At 39.9% G+C, this 14,144-nt stretch overlaps 1 protein-coding gene across 16 annotated transcripts in view; it reads left to right on the top strand.

Annotated features, from left to right (window-relative positions):
- Window positions 1-14,144, top strand: part of LOC309705970 (inositol 1,4,5-trisphosphate-gated calcium channel ITPR1-like) — an 80,235-nt gene that overhangs the window by 53,625 nt on the left and 12,466 nt on the right. For 10 of the 16 annotated variants that reach the window (XM_082532060.1, XM_082532058.1, XM_082532072.1 and 7 more), the window contains 7 exons: window positions 126-326; window positions 1,774-1,884; window positions 2,245-2,340; window positions 2,411-2,545; window positions 2,912-3,019; window positions 3,939-4,170; window positions 7,524-7,646. In XM_082532060.1, coding sequence (XP_082388186.1) covers window positions 126-326; window positions 1,774-1,884; window positions 2,245-2,340; window positions 2,411-2,545; window positions 2,912-3,019; window positions 3,939-4,170; window positions 7,524-7,646 — 1,006 coding nt within the window. The remainder of the gene's footprint in view (window positions 1-125; window positions 327-1,773; window positions 1,885-2,244; window positions 2,341-2,410; window positions 2,546-2,911; window positions 3,020-3,938; window positions 4,171-7,523; window positions 7,647-14,144) is intronic. The other 6 variants (XM_082532064.1, XM_082532063.1, XM_082532061.1 and 3 more) reach the window with 2 other exon arrangements.

The following is a 14,144-nucleotide window of genomic DNA, read 5'->3' as shown; positions in this document are numbered from 1 at the left end:
TTGTGACTAACTGTTAACAAAGTGTTTATGTTTCCCTACAGGGGCTTTTAAAGTTTTTGATGAGATGAGTCCAAGTAAAGAAAGATTCCATGTTGAGTGTTTATTTTCATGTTGTCCTTCTGTAGAATTTTCTACGCAACCAGAATAACAAGAACAACTATAATCTGGTGTGTGAGACTCTTCAGTTCTTGGACTGCATCTGTGGCAGCACCACAGGAGGACTGGGGCTTCTGGGACTTTACATCAATGAGAAGAATGTAGGACTTATCAACCAGACTGTGGAGAGCCTTACTGAATACTGCCAAGGCCCCTGCCACGAGAACCAGGTAACACACTGTACACCTGTGTGCAAGATGAGCTTTTTATATTCTGTAGCTATCAAATCGATGACCGGCTGTGATCGTGATGCTAGTTTTGTTTGAGTTCTCTGTAGTCAGGAATGTGTCAGGCTCTTGTCTTTCCTAAGCACGCTAACACCAGCCTACTCCGGGTAGGACACCTCTGTTTGTTCTTTGGCATAGGTTAGTAGTCTTCTCACATGATGGCGGCATCCTCTGTTCCTGCCGCTGTGAGGTCATTTTTATAACAAGTGTGAAACTGGCATGACTAAACAAGCAACTGGCTAAATACAGTCTCTGTTTGAATTGATTCCAGTTCCTTTACACAGTGCCAGAGGGGCATTGCCAGACTAAATACAGCGTTTTGTTCACAAAGAGAGAATAAACGGGAACAAGTGCTGGAATTCTTTTTATTTGTGCTTTGCATGTCCCGTTTGTAAAATTGTATCAAGTCACTCCAAACCATTTGGCTTCCACACTTATTGTTCAGTTCTGAGGTGTGGTACATGTTTGACAGCTCGTGTGATTTATGAGTGTGAAGCCTCCGAAACTTGGCCAGTATTTATGATATGTGACCTGCCTCGTCACTACCTTACCGTGCTGGGAATAAAAACCTGAGGGCAATCTGGCTTCAAATGAAATCTGGAACAAAGTTGTTTTGTTTTTGTTTGTTTGTTTTTTATGCCCTTTTTTTTGTCATCCCACCTGTTTTCTCCAGGATGTTGATCGTACCCTCTGCCCATGACGCTCTCAGAAAAGTGATTCTTAATCTCAGTAGTTTCACTTCCTGGTTAAATAAAGATTAAGAAACTTAATTGAGTGTTTTATAACACTGCGTGAAATTTACAGTCCCTGAAATTAGAGTGAGAATTCCTTCAAAGAACATATGAGATGTAAATAATGTTGCCACTCCCGCCTTCAGAATGGTGCTGGTTGTTTTCTAGATACCACCTGATAGATGGTTCCAGATTTCTTGGATAACTTACTGTTGTTTCCTCTTCTTGTAATTCCACTTTCTTAGTGAATACGTAATCTGTTGAGAGACCCGGTTAATGTTGTCTTTGAAGTTGGCACCTTATAACTGGCTGTAGGTTTGTGACAGCTGTCACATTGCATGAATTTGTGATGCACTATCAAATTTGCCATTTCAGACATAAAACCCTCCAATTCGTCCATCTCGCACTTATTAAAATCTTTATTTGTAAGTGTGCATGAGTACAAATAATAGATGCAGAAAAAAGAGAAGAGCTTGACTTATAGGAAAATGGATCAGACTCTTATCTTATTACTGCTAAAGAACAAACAATTGGTCTGCTGTCCTGCTGGTTTTACTGATTATATCATGAAAAACACCAACAGCAGAGATTAAACATTCTTTTAACCCAGAACTACTGTCAAGCTTGTGTTTTGCCATTTCTTTTTCTTTGCTCCTTAGAACTGCATTGCCACACATGAGTGCAATGGCATTGACATCATCATTGCTCTCATCCTGAATGACATCAACCCCCTTGGCAAGAAGAGGATGGATCTGGTGTTGGAACTCAAAGTGAGTGTTCTGAAGTGGTGTGATACTTTTAGTAATCCGTCTAAAAGGTGTTATTTGATTTGATTATGCAGGTGTTACATGTCTGTAGGAGAAGTAATGTGGTAGTTGTGTCATTACAGTGTCAAAAGCTTTAGATACAACATTCAAATTCATGGAATTGCAGTTTCACTGACAGTAGCTGAAAGTAGAATCAGCTACCCAAAATCAGGGCTGGCCAGCACGGGTTTTTCCTGTGCTCCATCACAAATTGCATAAGTAAAGTGTGAAAGAACACTTGCATTTGATTTACTGTCTCTGGAAGTCTGGAATGCTGACAAGCAGGTAAAAAAGCCAATCTGTCTCTTGTCATCTTTTGCCCAGAATAATGCCTCCAAGCTGCTTCTTGCAATTATGGAGAGTCGCCATGACAGCGAGAATGCCGAGAGGATACTGTATAACATGAGACCTAAAGAGCTGGTATGTGTGCAGTGCAAACAGTTGCATAGTAACAAGCAGGTGCTGTTATGACAGTCAACTTTTTCTGCAGGTGGAGGTGATCAAAAAGGCCTACATGCAGGGAGAGATAGAGGTTGAGGAGCCGCAGGAGGGTGAGGATGGAGAGGAGGAGCACTCCGCGTCTCCACGCAATGTTGGTCATAACATCTACATCTTGGCACATCAAGTAAGCCGCTATAAAATAGGTGTGGAAAGGGGAACACACCATGAGCAAATAAGACCAGTGGATTTCCAGTAACTCCTGAAAACACATGATACTTTTCATTTTATAATCATTTCCTCTTTGAAAGCTTTCAGGCTGTGGGCTGCTCGGTAACAGAGGGCCTGTTTATACAATCAATTAGTGGAATGACGGTAATCATGGGGCTAAACAGCCCCACCCTGCAACCTTGCTGGGGAATGAAAGCTGACACATTCAAAAAAAGGAAAAGTATCATGTAGAGTTAACCTAAATACAAGCAGTGTTGCCCAACCTTTTTGACATGCTGGAAGTAACACTTGTGACGAGTGTCTGTCAATCATCTGTTTTCAGTTAGCCCGCCACAACAAGGAGCTGCAAGCTATGTTAAAGCCAGGAGGGACATATGGCGAGGGCGACGAGGCCCTGGAGTTCTATGCTAAACACACCGCTCAGATTGAGGTCAGTGTCTGGCTCCATGTCGTAAATAAACTCCGCTAATGTTCACCTGCTGCCGTCTGTCTTGTATTTTATTTTCAATTCATCATTTTCCCACAGTTTTATTTCTGGATGAACTCTATCTAACATCTCTGTTGCAAGATGCCAGTGTTGGTTTAAGGGGACTGTGACATGTTTTGGCCTAACTATTGACTTGGAGCATGTGATACTTTTTTTTCTTGGCTTGTTTTTGTGTTTCTTTGTGTCGTGTGACAGAATGACGAGTACCTTTGGCATGTTTGGTGCACTTGATGAGTAAGAGGAATGCAGATTGCTGGCAGTATTCCAAGCTCAAGTTGTTGGTTCAGTTCATGAGCTGCTTTTGGAAAGAAAACAACCCTGTTTTTGTTTTTTTCCTCTAAAGAGCAGTTTATGCCAGGCAGTCCATTTGAATCAGAGGTGTCATGGTGGTTATATTTTTCATTTTAAAAAATATAACCACTATTTTTACTTTTTGCTTTTAGTTCAGTTCAGTTCAGCTTCAGCGAGTTTCCAGAGTGGGTTTGCTTGTTTCAGTTTAGTTCATATTGTTTGAAAATGTTTAGATTTACTTTAATTTTTATTAGCTTCAGTGTTTTAGATTTATTTATTTTTTGGTTTTAGTCTCAATAAACTTATCCATCAAAGCCTCGTCAGTCAAGTTATGATAGATTTTGCCAAACTAATAAATAAAACTGTTTTTTATTTATTTTGTTTAGCTCATAAAATCTTTTTTTTTTCCACAGTATTGTTTTAGTTTTCAGTTTCTTTTTACTATAACTACAATAATCTTGACTTCTTTAAGGATACAAACTGTTTTCATATAAGAAAAGAATAAGGAATTATTTACCTGCTGCAGTCACAGATGTTTTGATCGGTGACTGTTGCTCTGTTTGGTGTCCAGATTGTGCGGCTGGATCGCACAATGGAGCAGATCGTCTTCCCTGTGCCCAACATCTGCGAGTTCCTCACTCAAGAGTCCAAGCTGCGTGTATACTACACCACAGAGCGAGATGAGCAAGGTAGCAAGATCAATGACTTCTTCCTGCGCTCTGAGGATCTCTTCAATGAGATGAATTGGCAGAAGAAGCTGCGAGGTACTCAAGAGGCTACTGGTAACACAAACACCGTTCCCTGTGCGTCTTTCTCCTCAACTCTTTATGAACTAGTGCCTGGTTTACGCTCTTTCTTCTTGCATCCCTCCAGGCCCCAAGCCCCTTTCTGACACATACACTGCATACAGGTTATGTTTTACATATTGGCATGAGGGATAAGCACAAAGTTTCCCTCCCTCTCACTCTAGTAGGATTACTCCAAATGTGTCCTCCACATATAACATTATTACAAAAACGCATATCCCAATAAAGAATATAAAGGCCTCAACTACCACAGCATTTATGGGGGTTTTCAAATGTTTTATCAGCAGACAGAACCTCACAGCTATATTGTACCCTCAGACAGGTCTCACTCATAGCTTCAACTTTGAATTGTGCTAACCACTGATCTGTCAGAGATTAGCTGCAGCAGCATTACAAGATCTGTTGCATCAGAGTAAATTGGACCTACTTCGCACAAACACGAAGAAAACACAAAAACTCAAAAATGAGTTTGGTTCAAAGTTTTGCAAGAACGGTTCTTTCTTGGTAGCAGAATAAAGTTGACCCATAGAGACATGTTGTGATGAGGGTCCACGTCTGAAAGAGGCTGCCAAAATGCTGAACCCTGGAGAGATGAAAGTCGAGAGAGCATGTAAACTTTTATAAGCTGCTTATATTTAAATTGCACTGTAATCACTGAGTTGGTTTGTTAATAATAAATATTAGTAGCAAAGCATACAGCATATAGCTCCCAATGTTGTGATATTATCACATCTTCTAATCTCGATAAAAACAAAAGTATACTGCTGTGATATTACAATGTTCAGGTTCCTGTATTTTGTTTTTCTGGAAACTAAAAGCCTCAACTTCCCAACATAATGGGATTAATGGTTTGATGTACTTTACCTGCATACCAGCTGTAAGGTTATTCTCACATTGACATCAATCAAAGCTGGGCTAAAAGAAAGCAGGAACAGGACACAAAGGCAAAGCATTAAAAACTCAGCCCTGATGTCATTTTCACTTTAATCTTTTGTTGTTCATTAATCTTAAGTTATTTTAGTTATGCACTCAATAGCACTACTTTGACTTTCCCTTTAAGGTCAGGTCCGGTTCCTGACGACTGCCTACCTGACTCTGCCAGTTTTTGCTTTTGTTTGTCTTTGCTGGTTAAAGAAAAGGTTGTGGTTCGTCATACGGTCAGGCCAGAAGAGACAGCGTTAGCCTATAATGTGGAAAAAAAAATATGAAGAGACCAGCCTCTTTCCTATGTGAATGAATCAGCACAGCTGGAGACTGTGCTGTTCCACTGGTGCTAACCGCTTGTCATCAATATAGTGACTTCTGTTGCCAAAAGTCCCCACCCGCAGTTCTTCTTTTCTAATGAATAGCCGACCTCAAAATAGCATTAGCCACGATACTGATCTCCTGACCAAGGTCTAATATGCTGTGTCTGTGTGAGTGTGCGGGCAAATATGTGCGTGCAAGTTGTTTTTACTCAAAAGAGGAAAAGCGTTTAGTGCGAAACCCTGTTTCCAAAAAAAACTCTGTCGCTGTCTAAAATGGAAAATAAACAAAAAGAATCAACAGCAAAATAATTTGCATTATTATTTAAACTTCAACGCTTTAGCACAAACCGCATATTAAGTGTTAAGACTAAGAAGCTATTTGTTAACCTGTGCTTCGATTGAGCAAAACCCGGCCCAAAACAGGACGCTGACATCACCATGCTTCACATATAAAGTTCGGCTGCTGAGATGTCGTGCTGTCCTTTTTCCAAATGCAAAGATTCTCGTTTATAACAAAGGTTCTGTGCAAGGTCTTATTTGTCAAACCAGTAGCAGTGTTGTTTTTGAAGATCAGTGGCTTTCCCCTTGATCTGTTTACGCACACACACACACACACACACACACACACACACACACACACACACACACACACACACTCACACTATTGTTTTTGGTGCATTCATTAACATGAACATAAGCCGATGCGTCGCCTTTAATTGCTCGGATGTTACTTGCAGTTCAGTTGTGACCTTGCATATGACCTTTTCTTCTTTTTACACAAAGTCTGGTGCTCAGACTTTTAAGTTAGGTTTTGCAAACACACTTCTTTTCCTTTTCGTGCTGTGAATCACTTCCCTAAATGTATGAAAGTCAGACTTTGATAAATCCCCATTCGTTGAATAAAACCGAGCCCCCACCCACACCTGACTGAAACATGTGACTCTGATTTCACCTTCAAAATAACTCCGATCCTAAACTTCAGTGAGGCTTTAGGACATATAAAGCAGAAATACGGCAAATTTAAAAGGATTCACCAACTTTGAAATAGTATGTCTATGTGTGGAAGTAGTTTGGTTGATGAGCAGATTGTCAGTAAATTACTGGGTCACTAAATGCAGCAGTGCACAGAGGTTATAATGATTTGGAAAACTGAGGAGAATTTCCAGATTTCATCATCTATGATAAATCATAAAAATGTTGAGAATCCAGAGAAATCCCTGAAAACAAGGGACAGTGTGAAAACCTACAGGTGTAAATCACTTGAAAGCCTCGGCGATACTTCAGAAAACATTCAGCATCCAAAAATTCCAAATGTTCATACTACCGTGCAACAACATCAAATAAAATAAACTGAGCAAAACACTAGTATCTGCTGTGTGCCTTAGGTAATTCGGGATGGTCTGAGCAGAAGTGAAAAATGTCCTGTGGTCTGATGAATCATAATTTGAAATTCTATTCAGATGCTTATTGTTTAAATGATTTGCAGATTGTGGAAAATGTAAACAAAAGAATGCAACAGAGTCCCAAGTTTGTTTGGGCTTTTTTGAGGGTATTTTTTTCCTTTTTCAAATGTGAAATGTGTGTGATTTTTGAGTACTTAAATGGATTTGAGGTGTCCCAGATTATTCTGTTTAGGTGGTTATGTTAGCAGTAAATGTACACACTCGCATTCTGACTTGTTTGACTGTGTTTCACACCAAATTTACTAACCAAATCAAATATCCAGAGTATTCACTCAGCGAGTTTTGGTTCTTCTAAACCAAAGAAGCAGAGCTGCTCGCTGTGGTTGCCACTTGTGACAAGGGAGTAGCTGGAATTGGCTTTACGAAAGAAACTATTAATGGCACCAGTTTTATAGTTGCCATGCTCAGTGTTTGTCGACAGCGACAGAGAGAGTTCAAGCAGTTCATGTAATTTAGGGTTGGTGCAAAGTTGGTTATCTGTATAAATCTTTTTTTTCAGCTTTGACTCAAAGGTATTGAAAGTGAAACTTGGTTGGTCTGAAACACTGGACAGTTTTTGGAGTACAAACATGTACGCACTACATCTGAGTGCTTTAGCATAGCCATCTGTGTTAATGTGCTTCACTATGCTGTCCTCTAGCCCAGCCCATCCTGTACTGGTGCTCCAGGAACATGTCATTCTGGAGCAGCATCTCCTTCAACCTGGCTGTGCTCATGAACCTCCTCGTGGCCTTCTTCTACCCTCTGGAAGGCATCCGTGGAGGTCAGTCACTCTCAGTCTTTCTCTGTGTATGATACCCAGTCATTGCCATTGCCCTGTTAAGATGACTTCTGTCAGTTTTCTTTTGGATCAGAGTTTAAAACACACAAACAAAAAGTCTTTCTGCAGCTGAGATCATGCTATAATATTCTTAAACACAGAACAAATATTGTAAATATTCTGTGTAGGTACTGCCATCTGGTTCATAGTGTATGGCTACTAACAGTAGAAACGATTCATCGACTCGATCCTCGGAGCTGCTTATGGTCGAACACCCAGCAGTAGAGGTGGTGTGCTGTAGCAGAAGTGTCCGAGGTGAAATGTGAGATAAGCTTTGCTGTGTAGGTCAATTTGAAGCAGCATTATGAGAAATCTACAGCTTGTAGACAGATAAACAGAGTTTTGTTTTATGTGAACATCCTGTTAGCATGTCTCAGTTCATGGCTGCTTATATTCTCGTGCCTGAGCTGAAGATTACACATGTGGACACCATGACAGACCCTTCGTCTTACAACTTACAACTTTAACACTTGAGAATAACAGATTGCTTATGCCCTGATTGTTATCTGCGTGTGTGTGTGTGTACGTGCGTGTGTGTGTACGTGCGTGTGTGTGTGTACGTGTGTGTGTGTGTGTGTGTGTGTGTGTGTGTGTGTGTGTGTGTGTGTGTGTGTGTGTGTGTGTGCACTGTGGTTAACACAATGAGTGTGACTACTACAACACAGGAAATGGGAGTGAGTGACACAAGCATTACTGCTGAGATCAGGGGTGGGGCGGGATGCAGAGAGTGCAACATGTGTGTTATCAGAGACCTGGTTAAAAAGAACAGGAAAGAAACTGAGTGTTTACTCTTCAATTTCTTCATTTTATGATCAGGTGTATCGCAACACCTCAGCATATTTAGACCTTCCAGCTCACAGAAAGTAGTCCTCGACCACTCGAGGCAAACTGTGATCTAAAAAGTGTAGATTAGCCTGTAAAGTTATGGCAGGAATCTTTTTGATATATGCAGAGAAATGCAATAGTTTATTTTTTCCTTCACCAAGTTTCTGTTACTGGCACAGAGCAATTAAAAAAGGTGTTGTGTGTGCTGGAGTCACAGATGTTAGAAGTGGAAAAACTAGTGTTATCAGAAATCTGATTAATGTTAGCAACTCTTGGTTATATTAGCATCTACCAAGGAATGTGGATATCTGCAGCAACAATTAAATACCTTTAGCTGTCCAATGTCTCAAAAAATTACATAATGTCACATTTGCTTATTTTCTGTCTTTTAATCTGAAGTAAACACAAAAAAACTAAAATCTATTTGAGATCTGGCTGCTGTTCAGAGATGTATGAGGGGTGTCTGGCTTGTTGATTTGCGTCCCAATTTTCACATCCTTTACGAAATGCTCTATGTTTAGACCTTTTTAATATTCATTTCCACAGTTGCAGCCAGTACTTGATCAGATTAAAGGAATTGTGAGTGCATAGCTTTAAAGGACCTTACAGAATGCTGTATGTTCCCGTGCTTGTGGTTTGGGTGTAGCCTCACACCTCCCTAACCAAAGTTGGGGAGGTGTGAGCATCGCTACAGCTGTGAAGAGAATGCAATCCCGGTTGAAGAGCTGGATCTTGAACTGCAGTGGTGTCATAAAATATTGATTTTGCACTTCTTTTCCTCTGAGGTCTTTTTTTTTTTCTCTCTTTGCGTGACTTCTGGTAATTATGGTATGTGATAGATTCACCCAGACTATTAATACTGTGACCACCTTAAAAAGCCAGAATCACGTCAGGGACACATACAGCAAGATTTCAAATGGCAGATGTCTTGCTTTACAACTGATAAATATTTGTCCAAGCAGTGATCTGTTTTAAATGAAGTTTTAAATGTAAAAGCGAACTCATAATGCTTTACAGTACAAACCATTTTTTAAGGTCAATTTACAATCACAAATGAACTGAACATGAATGTCTGTAGACTGTGGGAGGCAGTACCCAGAGAGGTCCCACGCAGCACAGGGAAAACATGACACGAGATTTCACCCAGGAGCCTTCTTGCTGCTTCTTGCGCAGAGAAAGTGCAAACTACTGCATCAATGCCAGTCATAGTGAATTTTAGTATTTAGTGTTTAGTTCAACACCAAGCGCTATTATGCTATTATTTATTGATCAAAATGACTGTATGTATAAGTGTGAACGTAGTTGAGCATGAAATGCTATCAGAACACATTATGACAGAAATCATAAAGTTTCCCTATTAAAGTGGAAGACTGCACCACGGTGTCCTTCACTCACACACAACATGACTTGCTAACTGTGATAAAGCTGTTTCACATGTGCTCACATGACAAATGACACTGATGACTGATCATTGTCTTCTCACAGACATGTTTTATCTAAACGGTTATCAGTAAAGTAAGCTCTGGTGTATGATTCAGTGATATCTGCAGAGCTATAAAGAAGGAAGATTTAAAGGTTGTATTCACAGCTAAAAATTGGTCAGCAGCATTTGTCATCACATTGGTGGCCGATTCTTCATAAAAGCTGTCATTTTAAAGCAATTCTGTGGTAACAGCTTGATGTTTATAAAGACATGCACTTGGTGTTAAAGTTTTTGTATCAATGAGGAAACCAATCAAGTTTCACACAGCTGCTTCAGACTAGGAAAAGGGAAGACATCGCAAAGAAACTCTGTGTTTGTTGAAGAAAACCTGCCAAGGAACAGGTGGATTCAGACTCCATTAATAACTGATGAGTAACCCAGAGTTTTATTTAGCTCTGTCTGAAACAAAAAACCCAGTGGATCGTCATCTCTCAGTTTCACTAAACCCATTTTCTGAAACGGACCTCTGCATTTTGATACAGCCAGACAGCAGTGGTCACAACTTTAACCCTCTCAGGCTCAAATTAAGTTTTTTGTTGCTAATGCACAACCAAGTCCTGCAGTGGTACTTCTGAGTAAAAAAACCTCATAAAATATGTATGTGGGGTAATCAGGTTGTTGTTTTAACTGTTGCAAATCTGCAACGTCTGCCTGGAGAGGGTTAAGACGAGAGCGGACTTTGTGATTGATACACACACCCCCACCCCACAAAACCAGAACTACACAACAAATGCTACAAGGCATCTAGAAGCATTTATGTTTTTACAAAACCAAACTGAGATCCAATCTTAGCCAGAATTTAAAAACTGAGGCCATTCATTTCGATACTGAAACTACAGATGGTGTTATTCATTCCTTAACATCGGTATTTTCTGTGTGCCATCCTTCTTTTAGAGTCACCGTTTGCCGACGCTGATTAGATTTAAACGTGTTTCCAAACAGTTTTTTTTTTCTTCTCTTTTGTTTTTAGCAAAAAGTGTCTTCAGAGTGATGCTCCATTCATGCCCTATCAGTTTCTGACATGGGTTATGGTTAGGTTTTGTTATGTCAACCAAAGTCCATCATCCATCATGCATTTACTTAACCCCGTGTTCACAACTATGGAAATTATGTAAGCATATAAGCACCTACAGAAATTCAGTGCTCTGCTGATTTAATTGATTTGCTCTAAAGCTGTCGTGTCTCTTGTGCCTAAAGTGTAGATTTTGGCACTACAAAGTATGAAGTAATCACCCTGAAGAATATATGTCAGTTTAATGCCTACAAACAATTGAATGTATTGAGTAAAAAGGACAAAAAAGTGGGAAAAAAACCCAAAACAAACCAGCGTAATGAATATTGATCTTCATTTAAAATACATTAAATACACTCCTTTTCTTTTAACCAACAAGGATGTGGACATAAAAAGTTATTATCCCTGAGATCTCCAGATTTGACCTTCTTCCCCAAATGATTATAATCCCAGATCAGTCTGGGCTGTCACGAGGCTTTCATTTCTAAATTTAGGGGTAGGGAAAACTCTGTCTGGTGTTTGGTCACAAGTTGTAACTTCAAAGACTGAATATTCATTCAAACAGAGATTCTGAGTGATTACAGGAGATTCTTCACAAGCCAAAGGAATAAGCAGACCTGAGCATGTTTTTGTGTGAAGTTTCAGTTTTCTTTTTGATTTGCCGTCTCTTATTCCCTTCCGTTTTTTTTCTCAGTTCTGCTTCAGGGCAATATTTGTGGGGACGCGAAAAGCCTCAGCCGTTAAGGCCTCCATTGTTCCAGTGCAAAGAGAAGACGCACATTGTTTTTCGCATAAACTTTCAATTGTTCTGTCTGGGGTCAAACGGCGAGGTCCCTTTTGTTTGAACTTCCTTGCAGTGGTGTAGAGCAGACAAAAAAAGAGGTTGTTAGCTTAGCTTCAGAAACCTGATGTGGTTTTCAGTGTTAAAGGCCTTCTGAGAGCTTAGAGGTTCATTCCAGGATACACCACTCACTGCAAAATTAGGTGATTTAGGCATTTAAGAGATAAGATAAGATAAAACTTTATTTATCCCTCGGGTGGGTTCCTCTGGGAAATTCGGTCTCCAAAAGCACAGCACCGACAGAAGTTACAGAGTTACAGAAAATAATATATATATACACACACACACACACACACACATACATACATACATATATATATATATATATATATATATATATATATATATATATATATATATATATATATATATATATATATATATATATATATATATATATATATATATATATATATATATACACAGAGACATATACAGATAAAATATACGAAGGGGATAAATAGAATAAATAGAAATAAAAATACAAGTGAATTGCACATTTAAAGTATTGAGGTCTATTGCACCATTGACTATTAACAAAAGTATTGCACAAAAGGTATTGCACAGTGAAGTGAAGAGGCACTACAGCTTAGTTGTTCCCCCCTCCTTTGTCCTCCTGTTTCCCCTCCCTCTCCCCTGCAGAGAGGAGTTAAACAGTCTGATGGCGTGTGGGACAAAGGAGTTTTTAAGTCTGTTAGTTCTTGTCTTGGAGAGAAGCAACCTGTCACTGAACAGACTCTTCTGGTTGTTAATGGCCGTGTGCAGAGGATGCCCAGCATTGTTCATAATGTCCAGCAGTTTTTTTTAGTGTCCTTTTCTCTGCCACTGTCACCAGAGTGTCCAGCTTCATGCCGACCACAGAGCTAGCCTTCCTGATCAGTTTCTCCAGCCTGGATGAGTGTGAAATGGTGAATGCTTACCGCCACACAGATGCGTGCATGAAAACATAACATTCCCTATTTTCTTACCAGCTGAGATGCTTCATTTAAATATTAAAACCAGCTTCTTGCAAAGAAATATCAAATTTTACCAGTGAAGCTAAATTGGTCAGAAATGTTGTTTATTGCAAGTTTGCCATTGAGACATAGCAGGCCTCACTTTCATACTGTCTTAAGCTACATGGAATCCCCTTAAATACTATTGAAAACCTCACTTACAGTGACCGTGGATGGTTCGCTGTAAGCGGTTTGTTTGGAGAGAAACTGTGGTTGCAAACTTCTAGTAGCAAGCAGAAGTGTGTAAGCCTTAAAAATAAACACCCGGAATAACTACAAGTGGAGGAGCTCGATGACGAGGTCCGAGTCAGGTGGTCAAACTGCCAGAGCCTCCACCCTGTCACAGGTGGCTGCTATAATATGAGGAGAAACGGATTGTTTTTGTCTGTCAACAATGCAAGCCATGTGGATATGTGAAGTGTAGTGCAAGTAGTTCAATGTGAAGGTCAGTCTCGCTTCTCTTCTTATAACTGCAGAGTAAGCAAGTAAGAGAGATGAATGGCCTTAGACAGTAGGTGTGTGACGTCAAAGCTGCTGTGTCTGGGATGGCTGCCAAGTCTGAGCGCCCAGGCTGCCTGTTACGATGCAGTACCTGGGATGCATCGCTGATACATTTGGCGGGAACAAAGTATATTTTTAGCCAGTGGGAGGTTATGTAACAACCCGCCATGTGATTGGTATACACGGAGAGACGAGAAGGAGGCTTCAGAAAGACGGGAATGGAGGGAGACATCGAAAGTGCTCTTCGTCCTTGCTCAGAGAAAAGCAAACCTGACACAAAAGTTGTTTTTCGTTTTTTGTTTTCATGAAGAAATCAGATTATGGGGTGATGCCAGTGCACCATGAGCTCATAATACTGCTTTCCTGAACCACATTAACTGATATAGAACAAATAATAAATGTGAGTTAGATTTCTGTAAGGCATCAACATTCACAACTAAAAATAAGTGAGCTTCAACTTTTCACCTGATGTCCACTTTGTGTCATTTACTTTTTGATGTAGTGGCACAAATGTTTTGTTCAATGTAGCAATTGTTCTGATACCACAGTTAGCACAAACAACTCTTGTTCCTTCTCTAAAAATGAAAGGCTTACTATTCTGTTTCCTGAAGCTTTTTTATGAATGAATACATCTGAAAGATGGCCTTGTTGAAAAGGGCTTGTGTGTTTGCTTCACTGCAACGATCACACAGCTGCTTTCATGTTTAAACAGATAAACTGATGCATTTATGTCATGGCGCACCGATGTTGGCGAGTGTGACTTGCCTCACTCCCGACTGACTGG

This window comes from Aulonocara stuartgranti (genome assembly GCF_965226115.1).
Source record: "Aulonocara stuartgranti genome assembly, chromosome: 5".
Classification (NCBI taxonomy): domain Eukaryota; kingdom Metazoa; phylum Chordata; class Actinopteri; order Cichliformes; family Cichlidae; genus Aulonocara; species Aulonocara stuartgranti.
The sequence above is the reverse complement of the archived record's forward strand: the minus strand, read 5'-3'. Positions and strand labels throughout refer to the sequence as shown.